Source organism: Leptonychotes weddellii, chromosome 1 (assembly GCF_054177405.1).
Source record: "Leptonychotes weddellii isolate Sample4059 chromosome 1, ASM5417740v2, whole genome shotgun sequence".
NCBI classification, from domain to species: Eukaryota; Metazoa; Chordata; class Mammalia; order Carnivora; family Phocidae; genus Leptonychotes; species Leptonychotes weddellii.
The window spans coordinates 53,509,840-53,527,635 of record NC_138369.1 but is presented as its reverse complement, the minus strand read 5'-3'; the positions used below and the strand labels follow the sequence as shown (position 1 = coordinate 53,527,635).

General features: G+C 44.6%; 1 protein-coding gene across 1 annotated transcript; it reads left to right on the top strand.

Annotated features, from left to right (window-relative positions):
* The first annotated feature begins 7,973 nt into the window (after window positions 1-7,973).
* On the top strand, window positions 7,974-12,955 carry CCR4 (C-C motif chemokine receptor 4). Its single transcript, XM_081823857.1, has 2 exons — window positions 7,974-8,068; window positions 10,296-12,955. The coding sequence occupies exon 2, from the start codon at window positions 10,343-10,345 to the stop codon at window positions 11,423-11,425; it is 1,083 nt and encodes a 360-aa protein (XP_081679983.1). The 5' UTR covers window positions 7,974-8,068; window positions 10,296-10,342; the 3' UTR covers window positions 11,426-12,955.
* Window positions 12,956-17,796: the final 4,841 nt, after the last annotated feature.

Below are 17,796 nucleotides of genomic sequence, written 5' to 3'. Positions count from 1 at the left end.
TTTTTTCCCCCACTTCCTTCCTCATGGTAACTCATCCTGTCAGCTTCTCCAAGGCCATGGTAACTGTGTCTCTGTTACTCTCTTTCACTTACCATCCCCCTCATATGTAAAATGAGACCATTAACATTGTTTATACTTTAAAAATATACAAACCTGTGTTTATATATTTTGTGTCTCCAATTGTGTATAACAAAGGAGGGATAGAACATTGAGTTCAGGAGGAAGAACCTCAGCCAGGACTGACTGAAAGGTAGAAGAAGGGAATTGGTTATTCCGGAGACAGAATTTGGTGGTTGGTGTGTGTGTCAGTTTGTGGGGTGGGAGGTGGTATAGAGAATATGCCCTGAAGAATTGTTTATTTTTTTAATTTTTAAATTAAAAAAATTTTTTTTGAGCGGGGTAGAGGAGAAGAGGGAGAGAAAGAGAATCTTAAGCAGGCTCCGTACCCGAGCTGGAGCCCCATACAGGGCTTGATGTGGGGCTCGATCCCACAACCCTGAAATCATGACCTGAGCCCAAACCAAGAGTCGAGCACTCAACTGACTGAGCCACCCCGGCGCCTCCGCCCTGAAGAATTGTAATCTTGGGTGATGAAGTATCTCTTGGGGGCATTTGGAGGTGACAGCTCTCCTCTGGATTTTAACCTATTAGTAGTATCTCTAGTTATATTGTTATGTTAGTGTCTTGGGGGGGAGGGTGGTTGATTTCACACATGGGGTTTCACACATAAGGTTTCTGGGGAGTAGGACATTATTGGAGATTTTTTAAATAATAAAAAACATATTTAGTCTGTCTCTGGGACAGTCACTGAAGTTCATTTCTGGATACTTTATTCTGTTTCTATTTTCTATCCTTGTACCAGTACCACCAATCAGATTATTTTTTCTGTTGTTGAGTTGTAGGAGTTCTTTATATGTTTTGGATATTACTTCTTATCAGATGTATAACTTGCAAATAGCTTCTCCCATTCTGTAGATTGCTTTTTCCCTCTGTTGATTGTGTCCTTTGATGCACAGAAGTTTTATATTTTGGTATAGTCTTTATTTTTATTTTTGTTACCTGAGTCTTTGATGTCATCTTCAAGAAATCACTGTCAGATCCATTGTCATGAAGCCTTTCCACTATGTTTTCTTCTATGAATTTTATAGTTTTAGCTTTTATATTTAGGTCTTTGATCTATTTTGAGTCAATTTTTGTATGTGGTGAAGCTAAGGATCCAGCTTTATTCTTCTGCACCAGGATATCCAGTTTTCCTAGAACCATTGGTTGAAAAGACTTGTCCTTTCTTTATGGAATGATCTTGCACCCTTTTTGAAAATTATTTGACCATATATGTGAGGATTTATTTCTGGGCTCTCTGTTCCAGTTCATTGGTCTATAGGTCTGCCTTTATGCTGGTATCACACTGTTTTGATTACTGTAGCTTTATAATAAGTTTTAAAATCAGGAAATGTGAGACCTCCAACTTTGTTCTTCTTTTTCAAGATTGACCACTTTCGGGTTCCTTAGGTTCCATATAAATTTTAGGATGGGGGATTTTTAAAAATTATTAATTATCTATCTATCCATCTATCTATTTACTTACTAGAGGAGGGAGGGGCAGAGAGAGAGAATCTTAAGCAGGCTTCACACCCAGCACAGAGTGTGATGCAGGGCTCGATCTCACAACCCTGAGATCATGACCTGAGCTGAAATCAAGAGTCGGACTCTTAACTGACTGAGCCACCCAGGTGCCCCAAGATGGTTTTTTTTCTATTTCTGCAAAATACACTTTTGGAGTTTTGATAGGGATAACATTAAATGTGTAGATTGATTGGGTAATTCAACATCTTATTATTTAGTCTTTCAATCCATGAACATGGGATGGCTTTCCATTTATTTGTGTCTTCTTTAATTACTTTCAGCAACATTTTATAGTTTTTAGAATCCAAGTCTTTGACCTGCTAGATTAAGTTTATTACCAGTATTTTATTCTTCTTAATGTTATTGTAAATGGAATTGTTTTCTTAAGTTTTTTTAGATTATTCATTGTTAGTATGTAGAAATACAACTGATTTTTGTGTACTGATTTTGTATCCTGCAACTTTGTTGCATTCATTATATCTTTTATTTTAAAATCTTGTCTTTTTCTACCAGCTCTGATAGAACTGGTGCTGGTGGGCATTTCTAGTCATGGTCCTGATTTTGAAATAGCTTTTGCTATTTACAGTTAAACATTGTTTTTCAGAGATTTTCTATGCAGATACCTTTATCAATGTTAAAAAGTTCCCTTCTGTTCTTAATGTCCTATGATGTGTTTTTTTCCCCCAAATCATGAATATTTTTCTACTTATTCAATGCTCTTTTTATGTCAGTGGCTCTTCTCTTTTATTTTGTTAGTGTGGTGATTTGCATTAATAGAGTCTACAATATCAAACCAACTTTGCATTTCTGAAATGAACTAATTTGGCCAGTTTTAGTGTTTGGTTTGTTAGTATTTTACATAGGATATTTGCATCAATATATTCATGAGTGAAACTGAATAATTTTATTTTTTTCATACAGTTTGGTTATACTAACTTCATAAAGTGAGTTTAGGAGTATTCTTTTTTGTAATTCTGGGTAAAAAAGATGTATGAGATTAGAATTATATATACATTGCAGGTTTGGTAGAATTTTCCTGTAAGTCCATCTGTCCTGAATTTTTTTTTTTACTTTGTTTTTGTGCAAAGCATTTAAAGTACTGATTCAATTTTTAAAAAGATTATAAGTCAGATTTTGTATTTATTTTTGGGTCAATTTTGGCAAATATGCTTTCTAGTAATTTATCCATTTTATCTAAGTTTTCAAATTCATTGTGATGCAATCATTCATAATGTTTCTTATCTTTTTTAAAAAAAGATTTTGTTTACTTATTTGACATAGAGAGAGAGTACAAGCAGTGGGAGCGGCAGGCAGAGGGAGAGGGAGAAGCAGGCTCCCTGATGTGAGGCTCGATCCCAGGACACTGAGATCATGATGTAAGCTGAAGGCAGATGCTTAACCCACTGAACCACCCACGTGCACCCTCTTATCCTTCTTTTAAAATTTTTATTTAATTAATTTATTTTAGAGAGAGAGAGAGCGAGTAGCGGTAGGGGTAGAGGGAGAGGGAAGGGTAGAGGGAGAAAGAGAATCTTAAGCAGACTCTGCACTGAGCACTGAGCCTGATGCAGGGCTCGATCCCAGGACCTTGGGATCAGGACCTGAGCCGGAATCAAGAGTCGGCTGCTCAACCCACTGAGCCACCCAGGTGCTCCTGTTTCTTATCTCTCAAATCTCTGCTCTGTATTTATATCTCCCTTTATGTTCCAAGATTGCTTCCTTTTTTTTTTTTCTTTACCTATCTTCCTAGAGGTTTGTCAATTTTGTGTTTTCAGATACTGTAATGGGTCTATTTTACTTTCAAATTTTGTTTAATTTCTGCTTATAGTTATTGTTTATTTCCTTATACCATTTTTGACTTTATTCTACAATTCCTTTTTCTACTGTTTTTTTTTCTAGTTGAACAGTTCTCATCCTTTCTTCTCTTCTGATATAAACATTTAAGGGCTAAATTACCCTCTCAGGACCACGTCAGCTGCCTACCATAATTTTGAATAAGCGATAGTTTATTATCATTCAGTTACAAGTGTTTTCTATATTCCATTATGATATTTTCTTTGTCCAGGTTACATGAAAATGTGTTTTCTAATTTTTAAATGTGCAGGGAGTTTTATTTATCTCTTTAAAAATCAATTTCTAATTTAATTGTTTGCAATTTTCTATTTCCTTACCAGTTTTGTCTGTGTAGTCAAACCTCCCTCGTAAAATGGCTTATTTGTTTAAGTGCTTTCTTGATCCAATTTTGAGGCCCTGGCTAGAGGCCGATCAGTTCCCCTTTTTGAGCAGTCACTTCCTTATCAGCATCTCTGCTCTGGGGCTACTGTCTACCAGCCCTAATCACCCTGGGACCAGATACCAGAGAGCTAGGGACAGTTCCTCTGCCCCAAGACCTCAAATTATCCAAATGAGCAATCAACAGGGAACCCATGAAAACTAACCTCTCCCTGCTTGTCAAACATAAGCTGCCCCCTCTAGCTCCAGCTTACTGTTGCTCAGTCGCTGGGTACGATGCCCTGGGTGGTCCTGCCTGGCAGCCTTCTCTCATTTTAAATGAAAGTAAACAGGTCTGGGGCACCTGGGTGGCTCAGTCGTTAAGCATCTGCCTTCGGCTCAGGTCGTGATCCCAGGGTCCTGGGATCAAGCCCCACATCGGGTACCCTGCTCGGCGGGAAGCCTGCTTCTCCCTCTCCCACTCCCCCTGCTTGTGTTCCCTCTCTCGCTGTGTCTCTCTGTCAAATAAATAAATAAAATCTTTAAAAAAAAAAAAAAGAAAGTAAACAGGTCTGAACTCCAGATCTTTGATGCTTTTTTTTTTTAAGATTTTATTTATTTATTAGAGTATGAGTGGGAGGTGGAGGGGCAGAGGGAGAGGAAGACGGAGAAGAAGCCGACTCCCCGCTGAGCAGGGAGCCCGGACATGGGGCTCCATCCCAGGACCCCTAAATCATGACCTGAGCCAAAGTCAGATACTTAACTGAGCCACCCAGGCGCCCCAAAATCTTTGATGCTTTACTACTACTGCTCTGCAGCTGAGTCCCGTGGAGCTCCTCCTGAAGGCGTTGGGAGTGGCTTCCAGGGCCACCCAGGCTGGTTCCTGTGGGTTGGTGTGGCATGCATGGCCTGGGGAATATACTTTAGCGTTTTTGGCGTTGATATAAGGTTTGGTACACCAGAGGGCGCTGTAGGCTTATGTTACGGCTTTCCTTCCTGTTGGCCTCTGGGCTGGGCAGCACACCACCTTGCCTCGGGTGAGGGTTTGCCCTGAGTTTATTTTGCTGGTCTGCTCCTCTCTGGTCTGGTTTGAGTTTCTCAGCCCAGTGGAAGATAGTGTCTGAAAATGTCAGAGCGTACGTGTTAGCCCCGACTGCGTCTCAGGCTGTGCTGCCCTGAGCATACCCTGTCCCCTTCTAGGTTCCTATTTCCCCATCTATGAAACAGACATTAGTAAATATGTGATCTTTTTTGGGAGGGGGGAGTATTGTTTAGTTTTGAAACCCCTACTGGAGGAAGAACCTATTTAGTGTTTCTCCAGGACAGTTAACGTTATGACTTTGCAAACCTGAAGACTGACTTTCTCCAGGACAATAACCTTTGCAACTTGGAAACCTGAAATGTGCTCTTCACTTTAACACTAACTCAGAAGTGGAATGTGGCGCACTGAGTCGGCATCCAGGTATCTCCCAGATTCCTCGCTGTGGCTACGGGCCACCCGCCAAGCTCAGCTACTTCATGAGAGAAGGCTAGTACTGTGCATGTTGTCGACGCTACTGATTTTCAGCACTAGTGATCGAGAACCAACATTAGCTCGCCGGTCCTCTCAACGTCCTCATGCAGTAGCACCCCTTTTGCAGATGAGAAGACTGAGGTTCACATAGCTGTGAAGTGGTGGCACTGGGATCCAAAGCCAGATGGAGCAGGCCTCAAGGCCGGTGCTGTCAACCAACACAGATGCTGGAACTCATGTTCTCATGTTCTCCCTCACTTGGACCCGGTGATGCTTCTCATGCAGGCAGCTTCAGTCGAGGGAGCATTAACTGCCTTTCAAGGGAGCTTCTCCAGACCCACAGTGACCAGTGATAACACATGATCATTGGGACCTCTGGCTATCACATGTTCTAGAACCCTAACACCCCAAAGCCAGGTCCACGGAGGCTTAGGCGCTGTGCTCAGATGGGCTGGACCAGGGCTTTCCCAGCTCCCAGCTGTGCCCCCAGCTCTCTAACTTGTCCCTCAAGGCCTGGTATTCCATGATAGAAGCTTCCTCAGGCTCCGCATTTCTAAAAACAGGGAGTTTTTGTGTTTTTTTTTTACTGCTATAGTCAATGAAAGGGAGACTTTATTGAAGCTCTAGGGCCTTGGGCCTTGGGCAGGAGGCCACCCTCCGGTCAAACGGGCCCTATTTGACCTTCTTGGGGCACAGTTTGTTGGTGTGGCTGCACTTCTCATGGCAGGTGACAGAGTGGGGTGCAGGGAGCATTGTGGCAGATCATCTTGTCGCCGTTGTATTTCTGGGCCAGCTTACGGAGGGGAGGCTCGATGAGGCCACCCCGCAGGTGAAGCACCAAGGGCAGGGTTCACTCTTTCTGGATATTGTAGTCCAGCCATTTGCTTGCAAAAATAGATGCTGCTGGTCAGGCAGGATGCCCTCCTTGTCTTGGATTTTGGCTTTCCATTCTTGATGATGTCACTGGGCTCGACCTCAGGGATGATGGTGTTGCCCATTGGGGTCTTCACGAGGATCTGCATCTCTGCGTCTGCTGCAAGACTGCCTTCACCAGACCTTACCTGGCCACTCCGTTGAAGAGAAAGAGGGTGGCAGAACCTAAAAACATGTTAATTCTATAAATTACCCTGTGTAACGGGCAAATTCACTGGCCAAATATGTTAGGGACTTTTTTATTCTATATCTGCTTCCAGAGTTCACAGTGATATTGGCATTGGAAAGCCCCAAGACTGCTGCAGTCTGGAGCGGTGTTTAACCTGAACCCAAGCCCAGAGTTCCCCGTACTGATTTGACCGCAGATCTTCATTTCTTTTTCTCAGGGTATCTGTGAATCTGGTTCCCCAGCTCCACGCTGGGGATGGCTGCCCCAGCTCAGGTCTCTCAGCCTCAGCTCTGTTGACATTCTGGGTGGGAGCACTCTTTGTCATGGAGGGCTGTCCACTGCCCTGTAGGATTTTAGCAGCATTCCTGGCCTCTTCCCGTTAGAAGCCAGAAGCAGCTCCTCTCATCCCCAGAGAAAGTGTCTCCAGATTTCATCCATGAGCCCTGGGGCCAAAGAACCCCTGGGGACCCACCACTCTAACTCATGCCTTCTTACTAAAAGCAGTATTGCCCTCAAGGAGGCAAAAATTGGTTTTGGGGGGTGAAAAAAAAACCCTTCTCTTTTTATGTATAAAGCACTGATATACACATACCACATCATAAACAGTATTAAGATTTCATGGGGAGGTGATTTAAGAAAACAAATAACTGAAAAGACTCTTTGGGAGAGGTAATAATGAGCAAAGGGTGATAAACGTGGCTCTGGCTCGGTTTTTTCATTCCTTTTCCTGCAAACTCCTTAGGGAAAATGAGCTTTGTGGCTCTTTTAAGCCGAACTGAAGAGCTAAGCAACTATAGACAGTAGAGGGAAGATGTCTGGAAGCTGGCAGAAGCTGAGGCGGTGACCGACAGAAGACAGGACTGCTGTCCGCCGCTTGGCTGTGACTGCCACGTGAACTCAGAGGGACTCGGCCACGATCACTGTCAGTGGGAGCCCCACGACTTCCAGGTAGAGGGCTGTGGGGAGGGGTCTTCCTGTTGCAAAGGGGGCTTGAAGCTAGGTTGTCGGATGCCACATTACACCCAGTTATTGAACGTGGTTGACTAAAGCCCTCCGATTCCCTCCTGGACACGCACATTCACATCCGTGTTTCTCCCCTCTGGTTACCCTTTCTCCTGCATGTGTCTGGCCTCCCCCTCTGGCCTCCTCAGATCCCACTTGTTGGAGGATATGGCACATCGTGGTTGCCACCACCGCACGACCTCTGGAGGCAAACAACGGACGGCCCACTGATCCAGAACATAAAGATCATTTCTACCGCAGGTAGCCGGCCAAAGGCAATTTTTTAAACTAAAAATCCAGCAAATAAATGTTTAAAAATCAGGAAGTTTCTCTTTTAAAAGAAAACTTACTTCATTTTCCTCTTTAATCTAGGAGAGAGCAAACCTTCCTAGCTTTCAGTTTGGGGAAATGAGTGACTCTTAGTCACTCATTTTCTGCTTCTTACTTCTATCAAAAAAACCCACTTGAACTCAGCATAGATGGGTGAGGGTTAGAGCTGGTGCTCACAGGAAGCCACGCACCCTTCAAAGGCACCTGTCTTTCTTAGCGCTGTGCTTCTCGAGCAAGTCTGGCACTGGCTCACGGACCTTCCTCAGAACCACTGTCAGAAAAGCAAGGTAAGTGGGGACGGGGCCATTCCCAGGGCCTCAGGCCACACACTGCTCTCTAGACACTGGACAGGTGTGTGGACTTTGGAAGTGCTGTAAGCTGGCCCGCTGCCCACCCAGTCCCAACACTCAGGCATCTCGGGCACTCTGGGGCTCCCAGCGGGCTCTTGTCTTGGAGCTCACACACCATCTACTTCTACTCACATCCTCCGAGCCCTTGTCTGAGGGGCATTCGTAGACACAGGGCTCTCTCCCTGCGCACCTCTGGCCCAAGTCCACATGCTCAGAATACACAGATAATTTTTATCAAACATCCACATTTTTCTGCTTCTTGCTTCTATCAAGATTCCCAGGTCAAGAAAGCAAATAAGGCTGATTCCCACCATTTACCAGCTGTGTTTCCTTTTTTTGTTCTCCTGATAATTTCCTAACTCCTCAGCTTCGTCTATTCCTTAACCTTTCACAGGCAAAATGGTGGAGAGAGACTAGGATTGTTATTTATTTAACTAGAATTGATAATCATTTTACAACATTGTTTCAGGGGCTCTGCAATGCCCCAGGTCTTCAGTTATCTGTTTGCAGGAGAAAATCCAAATCTCTCTCTTGAGAAACCAAACGTAGTTTGTCGTTTGAGTGTTTGGGCTTGTGGTGGTGAGGGTGGTAGGGAGGAGATGTGAATTACCAAACAGTGTTGTAATAAGGAACACAGGCTGCCATTAAGAAGGAAGCAAGAGGAAGTAGCCTCGAGTAAGAAAGCCCTTCATCCCTGAATTGCTCTGATTCACACGTGAACATGTGAAGGTTTAAGAAGGTTTTAACTTTAAGAAGGTTTTAACCTCTTCACCTGCCCATTTAGATAGGAAATGAGGGTGGTTGGGAGATAGAGGGATTTCATTTCTGGCTGTGATGTGCCTTTTCGAGGTCTGTCAGGCTAATTCCCTCTGTGATGGGATTCTGTGCACAGGACTGATTTTTGCATGCAGTTTTGATGAAAAGACCAAAAAGTTCCCTCAAGTTACCATCTGAGTGCTGCCGCCTTCAGAAGGGCCTTAGCATCAGACTGGCCCAGAAGGAACCTGGAAGGCCAGGCATGTTCCCATCTAAGATGGTGTTCTAGAATGAACAGGGGACCTGGTGGTGTGTGCCAGAGACAACTTGCACCAACTCAGGACTGCAAAGATTCAGGAATTTTGTGAGGTGGTTGGTAGCTGGAATTTTGCCATGGTGGAAATATCTGCACCACAGAAACCAGCAAACATCATAGATCAGAGTCCCCTACCACCCAACCAGCCCCTACCGGGACTTGGGGCCCAAAGAAAAGTTCTGCATATAGCTGTGTGGCCTCATTTAACCTCTCGGAAGCTTTTATGAGTCATCTACACCACGGTTCGGTATGCTTGCTTGGCTTAGAGCGCCCGATTTTTGTTGGGAGGGTGGTGGGGGACAGGAGCATGGAATTAGGATTCAATGCACAATACCAGGGAACGTACTTTTTTTTTTTTTTTTATTCATGAGAGACAGAGCGAGAGAGAAAGGCAGAGGGAGAAGCAGGCTCCCAAGGAGCAGGGAGCCTGATGCGGGACTCGATCCCAGGACCCTGAGATCATGACCTGAGCCGAAGGCAGACGCTCAACCATCTGAGCCACCCAGGCGCCCTACCAGGGAACGTACTTTGAAATCTATGTGTCAAGGTTGCAGGAGGAATTAGAATTTTTATATAAAGGCAGGTGACGAACCTTCTAGCCCAATGATTAAGCAATTCGTGAATTTTGGGAGCTATGATCTGAAGGGGAAACATGCGTAGATTTTTCATCTTTTTGTTTTTTCTTTTGCTCTTATGTCACAAAGGTGGTTCTGGGTGTAGGACTGTTGGAAATCTCAACTGGCCTGCAAATGATTCAGTAACTGCAGACTACTATTTAGAAATGCATCCTTGAAAACACCTCCTCAAGAAGGAGGTTTTTCTGTCCCCACTTACAAATGAGAGAACGGAAGCTCCCCTCAGAGGGATAGAAAAGGGGCAGAGCTGGAACGTGGAATCTGCTAAACTCCCAAGGGCAGGGTTCTTCCATTTGGCTGCACTGCCCTGTGGGGAATGGAGCCCTTCAACTTGGGAAGGTTGGGAAGGGTGTGTGATGATCCGGGGCAAAATATTAAGCAACTATGCTCTGTATTCAGCACCACTTTGATATGGTTTTGTTCTTACAGAAATCTTGTTTGCTCTTCCCCTCATTAGCTTCTGGTTGGGCTCAGACCTGAGCCAAGGTGCTGGTAGATTTGAAAATGAACCCCACGGATATAGCAGACACCACCCTGGATGAAAGCCTCTATAGCAATTACTATCTCTACGAAAACATCCCCAAGCCTTGCACCAAAGAAGGCATCAAGGCGTTTGGGGAGCTCTTCCTGCCCCCTCTCTACTCCCTGGTCTTTCTGTTTGGTCTCCTTGGAAATTCTGTGGTGATTGTGGTCCTGTTCAAGTACAAGAGGCTCAAGTCCATGACCGACGTGTACCTGCTCAACCTTGCCATCTCGGACCTGCTCTTCGTGCTCTCCCTCCCTTTCTGGGGCTACTATGCTGCAGACCAGTGGGTTTTTGGACTAGGTCTCTGCAAGATTATTTCCTGGATGTACTTGGTGGGCTTTTACAGTGGCATCTTCTTCATCATGCTCATGAGCATCGATAGATACCTGGCAATTGTGCATGCGGTGTTTTCCTTGAGAGCGAGGACCCTGACTTATGGGGTCATCACCAGCTTGGCCACGTGGTCCGTGGCTGTCCTGGCCTCCCTTCCAGGCCTTTTATTCAGCACCTGTTATACTGAGCGCAACCATACCTACTGCAAAACCAAGTACTCTCTCAACTCCACGAGGTGGAATGTGCTGAGCTCCCTGGAGATCAACATTCTTGGACTGGTGGTTCCCTTGGGCACCATGCTGTTCTGCTACTCCATGATCATCAGGACATTGCAGCACTGCAAAAACGAGAAGAAGAGCAAGGCGGTGAGGTTGGTCTTTGCTGTGGTGGCTCTCTTCCTGGGGTTCTGGGCACCTTACAATGTGGTGCTCTTCCTGGAGACACTGGTGGAACTGGAGGTCCTTCAGGATTGCACCTTTGAAAGGCACCTGGACTATGCCATTCAGGCCACAGAGACCCTGGCTTTCGTCCACTGCTGCCTCAATCCAGTCATCTACTTTTTCCTAGGGGAGAAATTCCGCAAGTACATCGTACAGCTCTTCAAAACCTGCAGCGGGCCGTTCATGCTCTGCCAATATTGCAGGGTCCTCCAACTCTACCCGCCCGACACTCCCAGCTCGTCCTACACACAGTCCACCGGGGATCACGATCTCCATGATGCTCTGTAGAAAAAGAAGAGGCAAAAGATGGAGTTGAGCATCCCGTGTCAAGAGCTTAAAATTGTATTATAGTACGAGTTCCTGAGCAAGTGGCAGGAAGGAGACTTACATCCACAGCCAAGGACGGGCTTCTCACCCCGCAGTCAGCTTTTCCTCTTGCCACAGGCGAGTTCAGTGCAGGAAGAGCTCAATGGGGCTGCGGCAGCCCTCCTCTCTCATGGCCTGCCTGCAGGGATGAGTAAACCGAATGAGAGCGCTAAGCAGCATTTCAGTGAGGCTATCCATAATCCTGTAAGGGAAGTACCATTCATTCCCTTCTAACTCGAACTGATGCTGTTCTCCAGGAGGAACTGTGGAGGATTGACTGGTGCAATCAGTTGCTACTCCTTGCTCCTTGATGTGAAAAATGGGCCCTTTTAATGAACTTCTAGCTTTTGTGGAACAATACAGAAAACTTTGGCATGCCGTCCTAGGGTTTTTCTAATAATATATCCGAAGCATGGTATATTCCCGGAAGCCAGGTGTACTCAGAAACCAATAGCAAAGTAATGAACCTGGATCTTGAGTCTTTTATTTTAAAGGATGATTTGTTAATGGAAGCCAAACTTTTGATGCTGATTACAAGTGTAAGGATGTGAAGGCATTAGCGTGGTCTGATTTCCAAACGTGAAATACAAGGCATTAAAAGATCCAAACACATTTGTGGAGATTCAAACACACTTTCAGAGAGCGAGGGAGGGAACACAAGCAGGGGGAGTGGGAGAGGGAGAAGTAGGCTTCCCGCCGAGCAGGTAGCCTGATGTGGGGCTCGATCCCAGGACCCTGGGATCATGACCTGAGCTGAAGGCAGACGCTTAATGACTGAGCCACCCAGGCGCCCCTCAAACACACTTTCATATGCTTGTGAGCATGTTTTGTTTTAATTATAACAGATGAATATTCAAATTTCACAAATAATATGTAGGTGCAGATACATTTATTTAGGGTCTCTTATTCGTGTACAAACAGAACCTTCAAAACTAAAAATAACGAGGGCTAATAAAGTATGACAATGCTTCCTTAATAAGTTTGAAGTGCCTGCCAATAAGCGAGGCAAGAATAATCAACTAACGGTTATTACTGATGTGGCATAAACTGGACCGTCAAAAAATTATGAAGTTGTGAAAAATGTCATCCTGTCTTTTAAAATATTGGCCTCCTTTTTAACTGTTGGATGACTCAAAATTTCAGTCATTTCTTACAAGTCATAATCATGTAATTAATTGTTTGACACCATTAAAATAAATTTCTGTTCTTCCAGCCTTAATTAATCAGAATTAAGTAGAGACTTTAATCAAGTCGGGAGAGACCTGTAATCCCTCCCCCCAAAAAAACCTGTCTTGCAAATTATTAACTGAGTTATCTGTTCAAATGCTTCTGTAAATTTACACATTATTACATGCTCTACATTTATAAAGGATGCATTTCCAGAAAGTTGGTTTTCAGAGAAGTGATTTTAGAAGGGTAAGTGGATGTTGCCTTTATAGACAAAAATAAACTTGTATATAGTCCCACAGAGCCTTTTTTCCTGATCCTGTTTGTATTTGGTTTCCTTTTTTTTTTTTTTTAATTTATTTATTTGCGAGAGATAGCATGAACAGAGGGAGAGGGAGAAACAGATTCCCCACTGAGCAGGGAGCTGGTCGTGGGACTCGATCTCACCACCCAGGATCATCACCGGAGCCCAAGGCAAACGCTTAACCGACTGAGCCACCCAGGCGCCCTGTGTTCGGTTTCCTGATGGGGCTGCAGATGCCAGCTGATGTGGGTGTGATGCACTGGGCTGGCGGCGGGAGGAACCAGAGGGCAACCTGTCTAGGCGGCCACGTGGGGCTGGGGGTGGCGCCGTGGGCAGCAGTGGCCAGGAGGCTGGGATGCATGGCAGGGAGGGCTAGGCTGGGTTCACGGGCAGTTTCCCCAGAAAACCTCCCTTCGTGTGGCCTGCCCCGCCCGGCCTGCAAATCCTAGCTCTGCACTCCCGTGTGAACCTGAACACATTACTTTCAGCCTCAGTTTTCCCTCATCTGTAAAGCGGAATATATTCCAGGGTGATGGGAAAAAAGATGATTATTCCCTGATAGAGCTTGTAATGGTATTCATTTAATCACAGCAAGAGGGAAATTTTAGGGCCCCGAAAGACAGATGGACTGAAGGGGTTTCACTGTCCCTTTGTCCCTCTGAGCACACAGTGGTAGACAGGGTGGGGTGCAGTCTGCCCGCTGCCGTCCCTCGTCCTGAGGGGGGGTCATCCATCACCTCAAGACCCTCAGGTCTTCCCTTGTCCCAGAGCTTGGGCGGATTCCCTTAGGATGGGGAATTTGGAAGCTCCAGTGATACCCCGACATGACACTCTCAGAACACTGACAAGAAAGTGTCTTCCCATTCAGCACCAGAAACATGAAAACAAGCCAGCGCGATTTCCACACAAAGGTAGTACCACAAAGGGGAGGTTAACTCTCCATTCTCAGACACTGGACCCATCCCTTCCTCTTGGCAACGTGCCCAGCTTCTGGGGAACGCAGACTCGGTGCAGTTTGTTTAGGAACAACAGTCGTGGTGGTTACGCAACACCGTGAACATACTACGTGCCGCTGAATTGCACGTTTTTAAATGATTAGTTTGATAGCCTGTGAAGTTTATCTCAAGAACCCTGGGCAATAGCCCTGTATCTGTCCCATAGTAGGCACTCAAATTCTACCGAATAAATACATGTCATCTTCTTCCTGGGAGAAGAAAAAAAATACAGGGTGTTGGCAAATGGTCTTCAGACCCTTCGGGAGATTTTCCTTGAGAAACTCTCTTCATAGTTTGGAACATTGGCTACAATTAGTTCCAGTTGGTTGAATGTCTATTTTGTGCTAAGCAGGATGCCAGGTTATGGGGAGACTAACAGGATAAAGGAGGAAGCTTGTGGAATTTACAATCTGCTAAAGGGAAAACACAAACACTAGATCAACTCGAATGCAAGCAGGACAGATAGGACAACAGAGCAACAAACACAATGCTTTGGGACTTCCGAGGAAGGAGAAATGGGTTCAATTTCCAATTTCAGCATACAATTAGCTTTTTTTTTTAAAAAGATTTTATTTATTTATTTGAGAGCGAGAATGAGAGAGAGAGAGCAGGAGAGGGGGGAGGGTCAGAGGGAGAAACAGACTCCCTGCCGAGCAGGGAGCCCGATGCGGGACTCGATCCTGGGACTCCAGGATCATGACCTGAGCCGAAGGCAGTCGCTTAACCAACTGATCCACCCAGGCGCCCTACAATTAGCTTTTAAAAGGACCGTAATTTTGTTTTTTTTTTAAAGATTTTATTTATTTGACAGAGAGAGACACAGCGAAAGAGGGAACACAAGCAGGGGGAGTGGGAGAGGGAGAAGCAGGCTTCCCCCGAGCAGGGAGCCCGATGCGGGGATCGATCCCAGGACCCTGGGATCATGACCTGAGCTGAAGGCAGACACTTAGCCATCTGAGCTACCCAGGTGCCCCAGGACCGTGATTTTGATGAACAGAAGGGGGAAGGACATTCGAGGCTGATGGAAAGGCAAGTGGTGTTAAGAGCATACTGTGTGGTCGGCGGGGGTGGGGGGGGCAGTGGTTTGGGTAGTTAAAAGAGAATATGTGGGGGGTGGGAGGCAGCAGCAAAATAAATACTTGCCCTCTTGCCTCAATTTGGGACAACTCTGACAGGCCCTTCCAATTCCAAGTGCCCTGTACGATTAGCTGGGGCATCTGTTGTGGCCACACGCTAATGCAATTTTTCCTGTTGTTCAGTCTTGCTTCCTTCACGCCCTCATAGGTGTTGTTCCCAGGACGACTCCCCATTCAATCTGCTGTATGCTAATCTCAGAGTCTCAGAGGCTGTTTTCAGGAACCCCAGTGTACAGCGAGGACTTCAGGATCACACAGGGGCCAGTGAGCCCCTAATACAAATGGAAATTGACCCCCAGGTGTGGGGGGGGTCTCTGCCCCGGGGATGTCCTTCATTCATTGCTCCCTGGCCATCAACCCCGTCTGACTCTTGGTTCTTATGCTTCCATTTGTCAATTGCACCTTTGCTCCCATAATTTGCCTGCCTCACTCCCAGAGGCATCTCCCTTTCCACTACTGTTGTGGTCGTGGACCATCTCCACCTTTGCTTGTGCTATAGCCCCCTGACATCCTATATTCCGTACCCATCAGTGACTTCCTGGACTCAAATGAACCAGACACAAGCTCCACCCATTTTTTGTGGTCACAATACTTTACTCCTTAAAAGCTTATAATGGCTCCAAATTCCCCTTTCAGAAAAGCAGAAATCCACCAAGTGCTTTCATATACTGAAACTCAACTGAGCTTCATTGTAAAGTAGATAAGGTTGGGTTTACCCCAAGAAACTGAGGTTCAGGGGGAATAATATTCTAATCATGAATTAAACTAACTCCAACAGTAACCACTACCTAACTGCCTAGCAAAATGCCTAGCACAAAGCAGTTGTTCAATTATTTTCTAGTGAATGAGTGGATTTCCTTATCTCTTAATTAAGCCCTCTATACTGGCAATTCAAGTTTCTATTTCACTACACAAAGTTCAGCAGTCTTCTCTCCAAAATCCCCACTATGTTTCTAATAAAACTTTGTGTGACAGAGTTCAAAGATTGATTGAATTGCCTCCTAGTTCCAGAAATCAGTGGGTGTTCTTTGGGTCAAAAATTACTTCATTAAAACTTTTGCTATGAGCACAATTGCAGAAGTCTGCATTTTCTCCTTCTCTAGGACCTATAAAATAACAGCAAGAAGAATGAATTAAAAAGCCCACAAACTCCATTTTTAAAAATTCTTTTTAAGTAGGCTCCACACCCAGGGTGGGGCTCGAACTCATGACCCTGAGATCAAGAGTCACATGTTCTACTGACTGAGCCAGCCAGGTGCCCCACAAACTCCATTTTCAGTCAAACTTGGAGAGAGATAGTTTCTCAGACTTCAAAATCTATGTAAGAGCTACTAAAAGCAGCCACTCTCAGGCAAGAATTATGGGGGAGAAGGTGAAGAAAAGGGCAGTCCGAGGGGCAGCGGGACAGACTTCATACAGCCTGCAAACACCTGTTTCCTGAGGGAGGGGCGCACCATGAAGATCAGGAGCTGCTGACACAAATATGCTTAACAACCCAAAGCTAGTCACTAAGAAAAATAATACTATCATCAGGATAGGATAGAAGTGTAGGAATATAATATTTTATTTCCATGACCCAATATATCGACCTCAGCTCAAAATGCTTCCTGGGGCACTCCAGAGGTAGTCCAGCTAAAAACAGATGAAAAGAAAGCCTGCTATCACTTCTACCAAACATCATACTGAATATGCTAGCTCCATGCTCTAAGAGAAAGAAATCAGTCGTATAAAAAGTGGAAAAGGGGGCAAGTTAACAAAATACCTGCACAGTACCTTTCAAAACTGAATGTCATCAAAAACAAGGGAAGTCTAAGAAATTGTCACAGTCAAGAGGAGCCTAAAGAGAGAAGACAACTAAATGAATTAGTTCTGGAACGAAAAAGGACATTAGCTAAAAACTAAGGAAATCTGAATAAAGTATGGGCATTAGTTAATAATAATGTATCAATATTGGTTCATTAAATATAACACACCATGCAGGGAAATTGCATGTGGGGTGCATGGGAACTGTTTGTACTTTCTTCGTGATTTTTTGTAAACTTAAAACTGTTCTAAGATTGGAAAAGAAAAGACAAAGTATCTCTAGTTGTAATGATAGTATTGAATAACTGGAAAACTCAAGAGAATCACCGGAAAGAACTATTATGAATAACAAGATAACTAAGTGAGTTAATAGGGGAAAGTGCTAATACATAAAACTCAATTATATTTATATTTACAAATAACTACTAGTTAGAAGATGTGATGGAAAACCAGACCTGCATTTTAAAAGAGAATAGAAAAAAAAATCCTAATTAAGATACATATTATAGAGGCGCCTGGGTGGCTCAGTCGTTAAGCGTCTGTCTTCGGCTCAGGTCACGGTCCCAGGGTCCTGGGATCGAGCCCCGCATCGGGCTCCCTGCTCCGCGGGAAGCCTGCTTCACCCTCTCCCACTCCCCCTGCTTGTGTTCCCTTTCTCGCTGTCTCTCTCTCTGTCAAATAAATAAACAAAATCTTAAAAAAAAAAAAAAGATACATATTATACATATGAAATATATAGGAAATAGATATAAATATATGAAAAACCCCCACTTTAAAGCACGATTGCTGAACACCAAAATGATGTGGATGAAAAGGCCTAGATGCTCTTTTGCAAGAAGACTCAACGTTATAAAAACGTCAGATCTTCCTAAGTTAAATGATTAAATC